This window comes from Pteropus vampyrus, unplaced genomic scaffold (assembly GCF_000151845.1).
Source record: "Pteropus vampyrus isolate Shadow unplaced genomic scaffold, Pvam_2.0 Scaffold509, whole genome shotgun sequence".
Lineage (NCBI taxonomy): Eukaryota > Metazoa > Chordata > Mammalia > Chiroptera > Pteropodidae > Pteropus > Pteropus vampyrus.
In genome coordinates, this window is record NW_011889290.1 from 1,278,857 (window position 1) to 1,291,859 (window position 13,003).

Sequence of the window (13,003 nt, forward strand, 5' to 3'; positions counted from 1 at the left end):
AAGAGGAATAAACACAAATCATAGCAAGGAACATCATAATTAAGTTGCTGAAGACCAATTATAAGCAGAAAATCTTTTAAGTGGCCAGAAAATATATGTAGATATATACGTATATTTCTATTATAATTTATATATTCATATAAAAGTGACCCAAAAAAGCAGATTAGCTGTTGCCTGGGGCTGAGGGTGGGGATGGGAGGTGGAATTGAGTGCAAGGAACATGAGGCAACTTTTTGCAGTGAAGGAAATATTCTTTATCTTGATTATGATGTTGGTTACAACAGTGTATACATACAAGACTCATTTAACTGTACGTTTTAAATAGGTACATTTCATTATATGTAAAATACACAATAGAATTGATATTAAAACAATATGACATGTTTTAGATAATTAAAAGTTGAACACCTACTGAATATTTAATGATATTAAAAAATTACTGTTAATTTTGTAGGTGTGATCATGGTATTGTGGTTGTTTTTTCAAAAGAGTTATCTCTAGAAGTATATATTTACAGATGAAATTATATGCTGTCCAAAATTTGTCTTTAGAAAATGTAGGTGGCAGGGAAATGGGAAGGAATAAGGATAAAACAATATTGGCCACCAGTTGATAGTCGTTGAAGTTGAATATTAGATAGATGGGAGTTTATTATACTATTTTCTCTACTTTTTTTATAACTATCAGGAACTTTCCAAAACAAAAAGTTTTTAAAGTGCTTTAAACCCATGAATGATGTCTTAAATTATTCATGTAAAAAATATAAACTGAGCAGCTATTTTGAGTGACAGATACTATATGAGATAAAAATTATAAAATAACATTCTCGATATTCTTATTTTTGCTTCATTATCAAACTCAGTTTAATTTAAACACAATTAAGGAATTAGAAGGATGCTTTGTGGAAAGTTCAAAAAGAATTTTTGAACACTCCTAAAGACATCAGTATTCTTCATTAAATTCAATTGCCCATTGTAACTTTAAATTCTGCACAGCATTTCATGATGCAGCTTTTATATAATTCTGTCAGCTGTTTCCAGGTGGTCAGAGTATATCAACAGATTGGTATGCAATCCACTTTAGGTAACAGCACAGCATCCATCTTAGGAAGCTGACTTAATTAAAAGGTAGCTGACAACTTCTTGATTGTATCAGTCTAGGCTCAAAAGACCAGGAAAAGTCTTTTCTCAGCTAAAGATGAATCTCAAAGTCTAAGTAAGGCTCATGGGATCATTTATGAAAAGGTTAGAGGAGGCCGCAGGACAGGCGGATTCTGGCTTAGCACTGAAATCCGCCAAAGAACTAATTGGGAGTAATATAGAACTCTGACTTCAAGCCATGCCTAGAAAATTATAGGCCTAGTATTTTTAACAAAGAGCTCATATGTTTATTATTATTTATTAGATCCCTAAAACTAGGGTGCCATAGAATTTCTTGCCTAAAATTGGAACACTTTTAAAAAGAGAAAAGGACTCTATTAATAATGATATGAGGATAATAAGCAGAAACTGGGATTGCTCTGGGCAATTAATATATAATCACACCATCTAAATCACAGCATGTTCTCATAAACAATTGATCATATCATCTTATAAGGACCCTCTACATACCATGCAGCATATACTACCACTTACATAGCTTCCATTTTCACTAGCCAAGTTCATGGTTCTCTGATGTCATCTGCAAACCAAGGAGAGGCTTCAGAAGAAACCAAAACTGCTAACACTTTGGTCTCAAATGTCCAGCCTCCAGAACTGTGAGAAATAAATTTTTGCTGCTTAAGCCACCCAATCTGTAATATTTTGTTATGGAAACCCTAGTAAACTAATACAAAGAGTAATTTTAAACTTTTATCAAATGGTTACCTACAGAGTAGAGAAGAGAGGAAGGTGAAAGAAGCAGAAATGAAAATTAAATTGCCCTGGATATACCTCATGTTTTAGCTCTGACTTTGAAACCAGGATATCATATAATTATGAAACAAACTAAAAACAAAGAAGGAAACAAAAAAAGCAAAATGCACCAAATAATGTTAACCTAATATCAAGAGTTCAATCATCTCAAGTTACTTTAAAACTTGGTAATTTGACTGTGTAGCTAATGAGATTTATTCCCAAAGGCAAAAACAAACAAACAAACAAAAACAGCAAGTTAAATTCAAACTATTTTCAGTTATTGCACCGCTAATAATAAAATTGAAATTGCTACTCGAAAATAAGAATAGAGATACACATATACAAACAAGCAGGAATGATAAAGTGAATAAGTAATTAGGTTGATATGCTATTTAGCATAAGATAAAAGAGAAACAGATATAAAATACAAAAACTTAAGTAAAAATTTTATAATTCTATAGTTAAATTGGAAATATCATGTATCTTCTTTAACAAAAATTTTTAATCCTAGCACTGTCTGCTGTAAAGTCCTAGAGAAACTGACCTACTGAGGAGCAATGGATACCTCTAGAACTTAGATTTTGATCTCTCAATGCTATCTCTACCTATAAAGAAACAGGGATATTTAGATAATAGATAATTCCAGGTATGAGGCAGGAAATATAAAATGAGTCTGAAATATCTTGTCACACTAGAAATTCAGGAAGCTCTGAATGGATTTAAACAGAGTATGTTAAAAAAAAAACTATTTGTTAATTATGATACTTACATAGATATGTGTGCGTGAGTCCATCAAATTATTTGAAAAGAGATAAATAAAAGAAATCAAGCATTTAGCCTTCTTTTCTGCACAAACTATATTTTCAAATAACAAATAGTTGATGAGGAAAAATTTGTGTTTATATAAGTATTTAAGCTTATGAAGAAAGGAATGATGAAATGAGAACGTCATCATCTTGCAACTCTTGATAGTAATAGGCAATTGCCATCAATGCTGCAAAGACCATAAAGTGAAAAACTGATGGAGAGTTTTACAATAAATGAAACAAGCTTACACCCAAATTCACTGATCAGTCTTGATTCACAAAAAGAGCAACAGCCCATCATAATGAACTTCCTGAGAGAAATCCACAACATCATCAGTATTCTTGAAAAAAAAAAAATCAAAACTGAATATGGTCAAGCCTCTAGATCTGCCAATTCACTGGAAATATAGTAGACAGAAGAATATGTTAACTGACACTACAGAATAAGCAAAGTCCTAATTGTAGAAAAATTCCACAGGACAAACAACCTGACTTATTTAAGAATTAAACTGCAATGGTAAAAAACAGGGAAAAAACAGCTATAGATTCAAGAGACTTAGAAGACTTATCAACCAAACATAAAGAGAGGATCTCATCCGTATATTGGATCAATCAAATTAATTGTTTATTAAAGACAATTGAGGAAATTTAAATACTGACTAGATATTTGGTGGTATTATGAAAATATTGGCAATTTTTTGAGGTTTGATAATGGCACTGTGGTTATATTTTTACTTTAAAAATATAAGTCCATATTTTTTAAAGATATTGAAGTACTTACATAAGAAATAATATGATGTCTTAGATTTATTTCATAAAAACATAGTGGGGGTGGAAAGTAGGAGTAGGGAAGATACAGATAAAATAAGAGTGGACATAAATTGATAAATATTGATCAGGATAGTGGTAACATGGGATTTCATTATACTCTTCTCTTTACTTTTGCATATACATGAAATTTTCCATGATAAGATGATAGATAGATAGAGATAGAGATAGATGATAGATAGATTATAAGCAGACAAACAGGAGATACTCTCTTCACAGCTTGATTACAATCTTTCTTTTTCTGTCTTTTTTTAATTAAATTTATCGAGGTGACATTGGTTAACAAAATTATATAGGTTTTAAGTGTACAATTCAATAATAAATCATATGTATATTGTATTGTGTGTTCACCACTCAATTTAACACAAAGTTTCCCTCTCGTAACCACTAAACTGTTGTCCGTGTCTATGAGTCTCTGTATTGTTCTTTTGTTGCTCTCAGTTTTATATCCTATATATGAGTGAAATCATATGGTTTTAACTTTTTCTGTCTGACTTATTTTGCTTAGCATGATAATCTCAAGATCCATTCATATTGTCCCAAATGGCAGCATTTCACCTTTTCTTATGGCTGAGTGATATATAGGTACCACATCTTCTTTGTCCAATCATCTGTTGAAGGTTACTTTAGTTGTTTCCATGTCTTGGCCATTGTGAAAAATGATGTAATGAATATCAGGGTGCATATATCTTTCTGGATAAGTGCTTTCAACTTTGGGGGATAGATACACAGAAGAGAGGTTGCCAGGTCATATGGTAATTCTATTCTTAATTTTTTGAGGAACTTCCATATTGTTTTCCATAGCGTCTGTACCAATTTACATTCCCACCAGCAGAGTTGAGGGGCCCTTTTTTCTCCAAACCTCTCTAACACTTGTTATCACTTGACCTGTTGATGATAGCCATTCTAACAGGTGTGAGATGGTATCTCATTATGGTTTTGATTTGCGTTTCTCTAATGAAGCTGAGAATTTTTTCATATGTCTGTTGACCATTAGTATGTCTTCTTAGGAGAAGTATCTGTTCGGATCCTCTGCCCATTTTTTAATTGGATTGTTTGTTGTTGTTGTTGTTGTTGTTGTTGTTGTTGTTGTATGAGTTCTTTACATGATTTGCTAACATGAGTTTTACCCTCCCTGGGCAACCAAACTGTGCTCAGTTTTCTGGAAGAAGAAGCTTCTGACTTTTCTCTTTTTTTCCAGAATTTTGGCTAAGGTATTAGCCACATGCTAGGTCTAAATGACTCCAGGAAGTTTCCCATTCACCCAGGGACTTTTTTTCACTTTTCCAGCTTTCAACTGGAAACTTTGCTTATTTAATTAGTGCCAGAGAATGTTTCCATTTGGGCAGAAAAAAGACAGTCTATCCTTGCAAGACTATATCCCAAAGGTGAAAGGGTATGAGAAAGACAAAGAACATTTAGTAAGGGCCTAGACTCTAGTAGTTCAGTTGTTAAGATTCTGACAACAGTTCCTTTCCTAGATTTAAAAAAAAAAAAAAGTGAGGTCCAGTTAGTATCCCTGCCTGGTACAGCAGGGATACAAATGCAAGGTCAAACATCTCTAAAGTCCACACCTATCCAAGGCGACAATATCTTCTCTAGAGTTAAATGGGGAAGTTCACCCCACCTCCACCCCACATGCACAAACTTAGACTGTGGGCCCAGGAACTGGAGACTGCAGGCCAAGGCAGGAACGACACAGATGCTTCCCTGCCCCATGAGAAGGCCTCAGTGGGAGCCTGGCAAAGTCTCTTTTGTTTTGTTTTGTTTTGTTTGTTTGTACATCCTGATATTTGTATATCCAAGGATACTAACTAGATTTCATTTGCCACCTGCCCTATTCTTGCCAACATTTGTGTGGCAAGTGAGGCAATGGAGCAGTACCCAAGGTTATGAGAGTCATATGTTCAGTTCTCCTCATGGAAAGACAGTCTTCTTCCCTTGACAACCACCCTAAGAGGGTCTAATTTTTCATTTACTGTGGAAAGTGACAGTCTCAACACTAATAAGAGAGGACTGGATAATTCTTTATACAGGAAAGCTCAATTTTTCTTGCTCCGCTTTTAAAACTTAAATTTTAAGGAACTTTCAGTTCCTTAAAATAGGGAAACTGAAATAAAACTAGATAAGAAGGGCTCCTCAGATGTGCTCAGTTTTGAAGGGATGGACCCCATGACTCTAATATCAAAGCTGTCATCTTATTGTAATAAATCACCCTGGGGGCTTTCTTTCATTCTTTGATAACATTTCATACACAGTGGAGGATTTTGTCTCTGAATTGCAGAATCAGGCAGCTTTCTCAGTGATCTCTAACATCTGTCACGCTGTGGCTAACATAGTCTCTCTTCCCCATCACCTCCCCAACGTACCTTTAGCTACTTGCTCTCTTCTGCATCATCATAAGACCCTCCTCCCTGCCATTTCCCCAACCCAGGACCCACTACCTAGGGATAGGACTCCTGTAGCCCAATAATCCCTCAGTTCAATGAAAGTCCAAGAGGTTTCCTACTGGTTGTGACTCCTGGATTCTTAAAAGAAACGTTGCATACAGTCCTCAGATTTCCACCTGGCCAATAATGCTCAGATAAATCCCAAGATTCTTTGATTAAACCATGGCCATGGGCCAGAGTATCAAAAGGAGACTGCTTGAATAAATGTTGCAAACATGCAAACAAATCAGTCTGATTCTAGTGTATAGATAGGTAAAAAGACCTAGGTTTTATCTATCTTCTCCCATACCCGCTCTCAATTTCTGCAGGATTCTTCCCAGGTGTTTAGCATTTACAAAGAACCAGACAGATTATGGAGCTATGAGTTAAAACAACTCCATAATGTATCTTAGAAGAAGCCCTTCACTGCTAACTGACTTTCAACCTTCTCTGTTCTCCTAGAGAGACTTTGCACAGATTCAAATCCATGTATTTTTCCCTGGAGGTCTCAACATTAGCATATTCTCTGTGCCTGGGTCTCCACAGTTCTTAACAGCATTATAACAATCTTCTCCAGAGGCACAGTTTCCACGGAAAGGTACTTTTAAGTTCATCTTCCCTTCAGACCCAGAGGCCAGCAGTGGAGCTTCTGGTAGAGGTTAACATGGCAAGAAACTCAAAGCTGTTTCCAGGTTGCCTGGGAGAATGTTATTGAGGTGATTCCATAGCTCCCTTTGTGCTAGCAGCCTGTGTGCTCTTCTAATGCACGGGGCAAGTCATCAATATTTCCACTGGGAGTCAACTTCCAGCCTACTAAGTGGCCTTGGATATTTTAAGAATTAAGTTATTTCCTTCCCACATCACTGTCTAGGAACTAAGGCAGTGAAGCACTGTCAAATTTCAGAAAGTCTTAAAGTTACAGATAAACTATAGTTAATTTAAAGTTAGTTTTTGGTGTCTGGAGATAAGATGCATTATCTTCCTTTACCTAAAACCACTTCTGGGAGGCCAGGAGATCATGGAAATGTAAACTCATCTTGTACCACAGTTTACTCAATTACTCCCATGAAAATTAAGAGGCGAGGGACAAAATTAGCTAAGAGATCTTTCATACTTTCAAGTAATTTGGTCATGCTCTACCTACAGGCTTTTATTGTTACCTGTCAATAGTAGACTCTCCCACCCCAATAAAAAGGATTGAGAATTAGGGAACAGAAATTCCCAGAATTTCTGGGGAACTTAGGAACTAACAAAATATTACATGTGAATTTTTTTTCAGTGTCTGAGCTCTTAAACTGTTCCTAGCCTTGAGAATGCTGTGGATAGAAGTGCAGAGAATGATGTACTTTCCCACCTATTCCCGTTTTTTATTATATCTGCAAAAGATGAATGACTTCCCAGCTGTAAAATAACAGTTAAAGATAATATACCAAAATCAACCACAAAGGGAAAGAGCAGTTTTATTCCTGATCTTAAATGCCGCATATTCTTAGCATGTAGCACAATGTGACAGTCATTCTCAAGGCAATGACTGGGAATATAGCAGTGAACAAAAAACACCAAATTCCTCTCCTCATGGGGCTTACATTCTAGTTCCTGGGGATCTTTTGATCCTTTCCAGGTGGCCTTCTGCCAGCCATTCTCACATGGAATATTCCTTTCCAAAGTCCACTATGTCCCAATGCTCTAAGTCACTCTGAAAATAGAACAGGTTTTCCTGTTGAGAATTCTTCGACCTCGATCCCACTCCATTACCCCCATACCTTTATAGGCTCTAAACTTGCAGACAACAGCCCTTGAGCGGCCCAGCCCTGAAGCCAGGGAAAAAAGGCCTATCCCACAGGAGTGACTGGAAGGTCCTTTCCCTGTCTAACATTGTGGAATGGGGTAAGGAGAGGCTGCTGCTGTTGGAGCAGGGCAAGTCACTGAGTAAGAAAAGAGGAAAGTGGAATAGGGAGAGTATATCTTCCTTGGCAGTGACCTTTTGTGGACTCCTTTTGTCCACAGGAGGGGAGAGGCTGCAGGATATAATCCTCGACCCCAGGTTACCTGCCATGGAGAGCAACAACCCATTCCCTTTCCCACCAGGCCAAGGCACCTGCATCCTGGGCTGCTGTAGTCCAGTTGAAGGAGAGCTCACAAAAAAATGGCTCCAAGGATCCCCAGGGACAGAAATGTACTTGCTGTACATTCAACCCAAGAAAAGATGAGCACTAAAAAAAACTAACTGCTCAGGAGCTGAAAGAAAACTTCTAGTCCATTCTGATAGGCATCTTTTTACAGGTGAGTAAGGAACAACGGCAACCTCAAGGTCATGTAATCATGTGTGAGTGGCAGCCTCAAGGTCATGTGACAGCAAGGCCCATTGTGGTGCACAGTTTTCTTCTCTCTCTGAACAATATCCCTATCAACAGGCCAAAGTCCATTGGAACTTCCCAGGCTAACTCGATGACCCTAGAGCAGCTGGGCTGGGGGACCTGGGGAGAGAGCGGGGACAGGAGATAGGAGGGTGCTGCACCAGGGTGAAAGAAGTCATACAAGTCTGGAGAGGAAAACTGTAAGTTGCTGCAAACACGGAAGGAGGTGTTGCCAAAAACCTGAGGGTATTTGGATTGCATGGGGGCAGGCGTGTGGAACTGGGGGTGGACAGAAAACCTCGACCCTATAGTCTCTCAGTGGCCTCCTCCGTTAGACTCTAGCCAACCTGGACCCACACCTCAACCGGCCCAGGTTTATCTCCTCCATAAAATAAGCCTTCGTCTTCCTGTCCTGCCCACCTCCGAAGTTCAAACATAGATATAACATTCATTGTGTGTGTCTATTATCTCTAGTCAAATCGTTGTTTCTTTACCTGGCTTCTTTCTTGTCGCAGCCCACTCCCCTCTCCAGGTCCAGGGAACCATAAACTCCTAGAGCTGAGCAGATCCCCTTTAGGGCAGCTCGTCCCAAGGAAAGAAGCCATTCCTCCACGTAGCTCCCCACTCCAACACGCAATAGATGTCAGTCTAATCTCCAAACGTGATAATTTCCCCAAACACAAAAATAACAGAGCCTTCGATGGGTCAGTCATTTTACCCACCCCATGCTGAACGCCTTTAAAACTGCCTGAATAAAGACAGGAGAGGATTGTGTACGTTTTCTACACAAATGGTGGAAAGTAATAAAATAAACATCAAAGATGAGCTCCCACGTATTCGCAGTTCCGTCGTTATTTGCAACAAAGGCAGGAAAAGGGAGGAAAACTCAGCGTAGAAGGGCAGCGGATTAGAAATGTACCCTTTGGGGACCACTGGGCCCCTCCCTGGAGTACTGACACCGCGTAGGCGTCAGGCTCGAACGTCCTGGGAGGGAGAAAAGTCTCTTCCCTTCCCTACGGTCGGACACCGGTGCCACTGAAACCACAGCAAAAGCCCTCGAGGAGGACTGAAAAGAAATGGCCGCAAACACGTAGTGTTCTAGGCCCCCGCGCCCGGGACACGCCCTCCCTGTCGTTCCTGTTGACTGTAGGAACCCACGAAGAGCGCGGCTCTGCTTCGGGAGAGGCTTCCGCAGGGACACGCGCTAAAGCAGAGCCAGCCTTCCCGCACCAGATACAGCCGCCCCAGGTAAGAGGCGACACTGGTGCTCTTCCCCAAGAGCTACCAGCCAGGTACAGAAAAAGATAAAGGAAGGCTAAAGAAAAGTGAAAGTCGGCGGCCATTTAGCAAGAGTCAAGGTCATCCAAAAAGGCGTATATCAAGTGCAGTATTTTATTCATTAAAAAAGGAAAGAAGACAAAAATAGTCCTCAAAAAGAAACCGTAGGACGGGGGAACAGCATGTGGCTCCCGTAAGAAGTTACTTCAAAGTATGTCCTGTGCGGTCTCTGCTGTTCAGCACCTCGTCAGGGAAGAAAGTTTACTTTCTGGAAAAGCACTGTTTTCACTACCAGAGAAATACACACTGTGTGCATCTTAGGAAGGCCACAGGCCTGCGCAAAGTCCCTACTGTCCTCCCAGGTGACCCCAGCCACGGCCTCTCGCCCAAATTGCTTCTTTGAGCTCCAGGGCTCAGGGACCCCTCTGGAGCTGAGCCAAGGAGCAGGCGGACGAGACCGGCACACACGCACACAAGCACACTCACAGACACGCGCACAATCCCTGTCGCGCGCACAATCCGTGTCGCGCGCACGCTCCTCATTGGCAGGAGGCGGAGGGCGGGGCGGGTCAGACCCAAAACAAACAACCTGCGCGCAGCGACTTTTTTCCGCGCCGCCGCTTGGTCTCGACCTGGTGCGCGTTCGCCAGGGAGCTGCCGCCACCTAGGCCACATCGTTTCCCCACCCCTCTGCCGACAGCGCCCAGGCCCCGCCCCCGCCCCCGCCGCCGCAGGTTTATATTCGGCGGGACCGAAGGTTGAGGCGAGACTTAGCGGCAGTCGCCCAGCGCGGAGATGCTACTCCGAAGGCTGGGGGTGGGAAGACCGTTGTGGGAGCCAAGGCCTCGGGGACTCGGCTCCAAGGGCGCTTAAGGCTGAAGGCTCAGCACCTCCCCTAAGGTGGCAGCACACTAGCCTGCACTATTTACTTGCCCCGCGGAAGCCTGCTCAGAACCCCTCCTGGTCTCTTGGACGTATAGCAGATGCGCACGCTTCTTCCCTCCAGCAGGAAATCCCAAGCCCCCTGCGCCTGGGCACCACAGGTTAGAACCACATCCCTGCATGCATTCATCTCGGAGTCGCTTATCCTCGAATTGAAGACAGCGCTCATCCAACTTCTCCCTCTCCGCCCCTCTTAATTCACCCAATAAGCACAACCCCTCCAAAGAAACATTTCAGCGGAAGAGAACTCTTCTACGGAAAAGTGACTGTCTCTCGCAAGAAGGTGAGCTCTCGTGAGGGAAAAACAAGGACTCTCGGTCCTGGATCGCCACCACGCGCAGAGGAAACGGGTACGGAGCTGGGCTGGAACAGGGTGCGCGGACATGAAGTTGGAGGTGTTCGGCCCCCGCGCCGCCCACGGAGACAAGCCAGGTAGTGACCTGGAAGGCGCAGGCGGTAGCGACGCGCCATCTCCTCTGTCGGCAGCCGGCGACGACTCCCTTGGCTCGGACGGGGACTGTGCAGCCAACAGCCCAGCGGTGGGCGGTGGCGTCGGGGAGCTGGTGGGAGGTGGCGAGCGGAGCGCGGGAGGTGAACCCGCGGCCGAGGAGGAAGGCCCGGCGGCAGCGGCGGCGACGGGGGTCGTGGCGGCGGGGCCAGGGGCGGGAAGCGCTGGGGGAGGCGAGGGCGCTCGCGGCAAGCCGTACACGCGGCGACCCAAGCCCCCATACTCGTACATCGCACTCATCGCCATGGCCATCCGTGACTCCGCGGGCGGGCGCCTGACGTTGGCCGAGATCAACGAGTACCTCATGGACAAATTCCCCTTCTTCCGTGGCAGCTACACGGGCTGGCGCAACTCGGTGCGCCACAACCTCTCGCTCAATGACTGTTTCGTCAAGGTACTGCGCGACCCCTCGCGACCTTGGGGCAAGGACAACTACTGGATGCTCAACCCCAACAGCGAGTACACCTTCGCTGACGGGGTCTTCCGCCGCCGAAGAAAGCGCCTCAGTCACCGCGCGTCGGCTCCCGCACCGGTGCTACGGCCGGAGGAGGCCGTGGCCCGCCCAGCTGCCGCGCCCCCACCGCTGGCGCCGGCTCCCCCAGCCTCGCCCCGCGCGCATTCGCCCGCCCACCAAGATGGGCGCGTCAGCCCCGCAGGCAAATTTTCTAGCTCCTTCGCTATAGACAGCATCCTCAGCAAACCCTTCCGCAGCCGCAGCGACGGGAACACGGCTTCCGGGCCGCAGCTGCCATGGGGCGCCGCACCCTGTCCGCCTCTGCCCACATATCCCGCGCTCCTCCCTGGAGCGCCTGGCGGAGCCCTGCTGCCACTCTGCGCGTACCGCGCCGCCGAGCCGGCGTTGCCTTCGGCGCCACACGTCCTGCTTGCGCCCTTCTCCGCCTCGGTTCCTGCCAAACCTTTCCGAGGCCCGGTGGCCGGCAGCGGCGCGCACCTGTACTGCCCCCTGCGGCTGACCACGGCCCTGCAGACCGCCTCAGCCCGAGGCCCTGCCGCGCACCTGCCTTACCCTGCCGAGAAGCTCCTAGCCTGAGCAACAGCCGCTGAACTCCGCCCGGGTGGGCGCCTTCTGGGAAGCAGGGAACACAGGTTCAGGGCTTTGCATTTTCTGTCCAGAGGAAGGAGACTTTAAAAGAAAATTCTCCATCAAACGTGCCTTAAACCTAAGAATTTTTTAACAGAAGTGTTTTAGTCCGGAATGTTTCCTTCACCTTTTATAATTTTACAGAGGACCAAAGCAATTTTTCATAATTGTTTGTGAGTTTTTTGATCAAGCCTGCCCCTCCTTTCCTTCACAAAGACTTTTTTCTCTCTTCTGACTGCCCAGGCTCCACCTTACTCCTACTATTTTTGTCGCACCTTCCACTGATTTGTCCCTAACAAAAAAAGAAAAACACATCAGGGAACCATTCCGTATGATAAATTATATGACCACTATTTGGGGTTTGTTGGGCCCCTGTTCTGTGTACGTATGTGTCATTTACAGGTATGACTGAATGTGAGAGAAGTGTCAGAGAATCTTCAGTCATCTCTCTTCTATTGACCAATGCTTCACTGTGCCAAAAGATAAAAAAAATATATATATATTGATGAGTTTTGTAACTAAATTATTTATATATTTTTGAAACCTGAGTTTAAAATGTTGCAGGCAACGGGCTACAGCTTTATTAGTGGTTTGGTGGTCTCTAACTGTGGTCTCTTTGGGCCACGTAATTTCTTTAAAGGAAAAGTTAACATGTATATGGGGTGCCAGGACCACTACCGTGTGAAAGCAAGTGTGATTTTTATTTTTAATATTTTATTTGTGTCTCTGTACATATTCATGTATAAATTTTATAAAACCCAGGCATACTGCTTATTTTTAAATAAAACAACTGACTTTAGCACTTTGTGGTGATGGGCTGAAGATGAAGAAATTTTAACCTCCACTCTCCAAAAATTG

The 13,003-nt window shown here is 43.4% G+C and overlaps 1 protein-coding gene across 1 annotated transcript; it reads left to right on the forward strand.

Moving 5' to 3' along the window:
- Positions 1 to 10,530: 10,530 nt before the first annotated feature.
- On the forward strand, positions 10,531 to 12,414 carry FOXQ1 (forkhead box Q1). Its single transcript, XM_011383241.2, has one exon. It carries the CDS (start codon positions 10,919 to 10,921, stop codon positions 12,092 to 12,094), a length of 1,176 nt encoding a protein of 391 aa, XP_011381543.1. The 5' UTR covers positions 10,531 to 10,918; the 3' UTR covers positions 12,095 to 12,414.
- Positions 12,415 to 13,003: the final 589 nt, after the last annotated feature.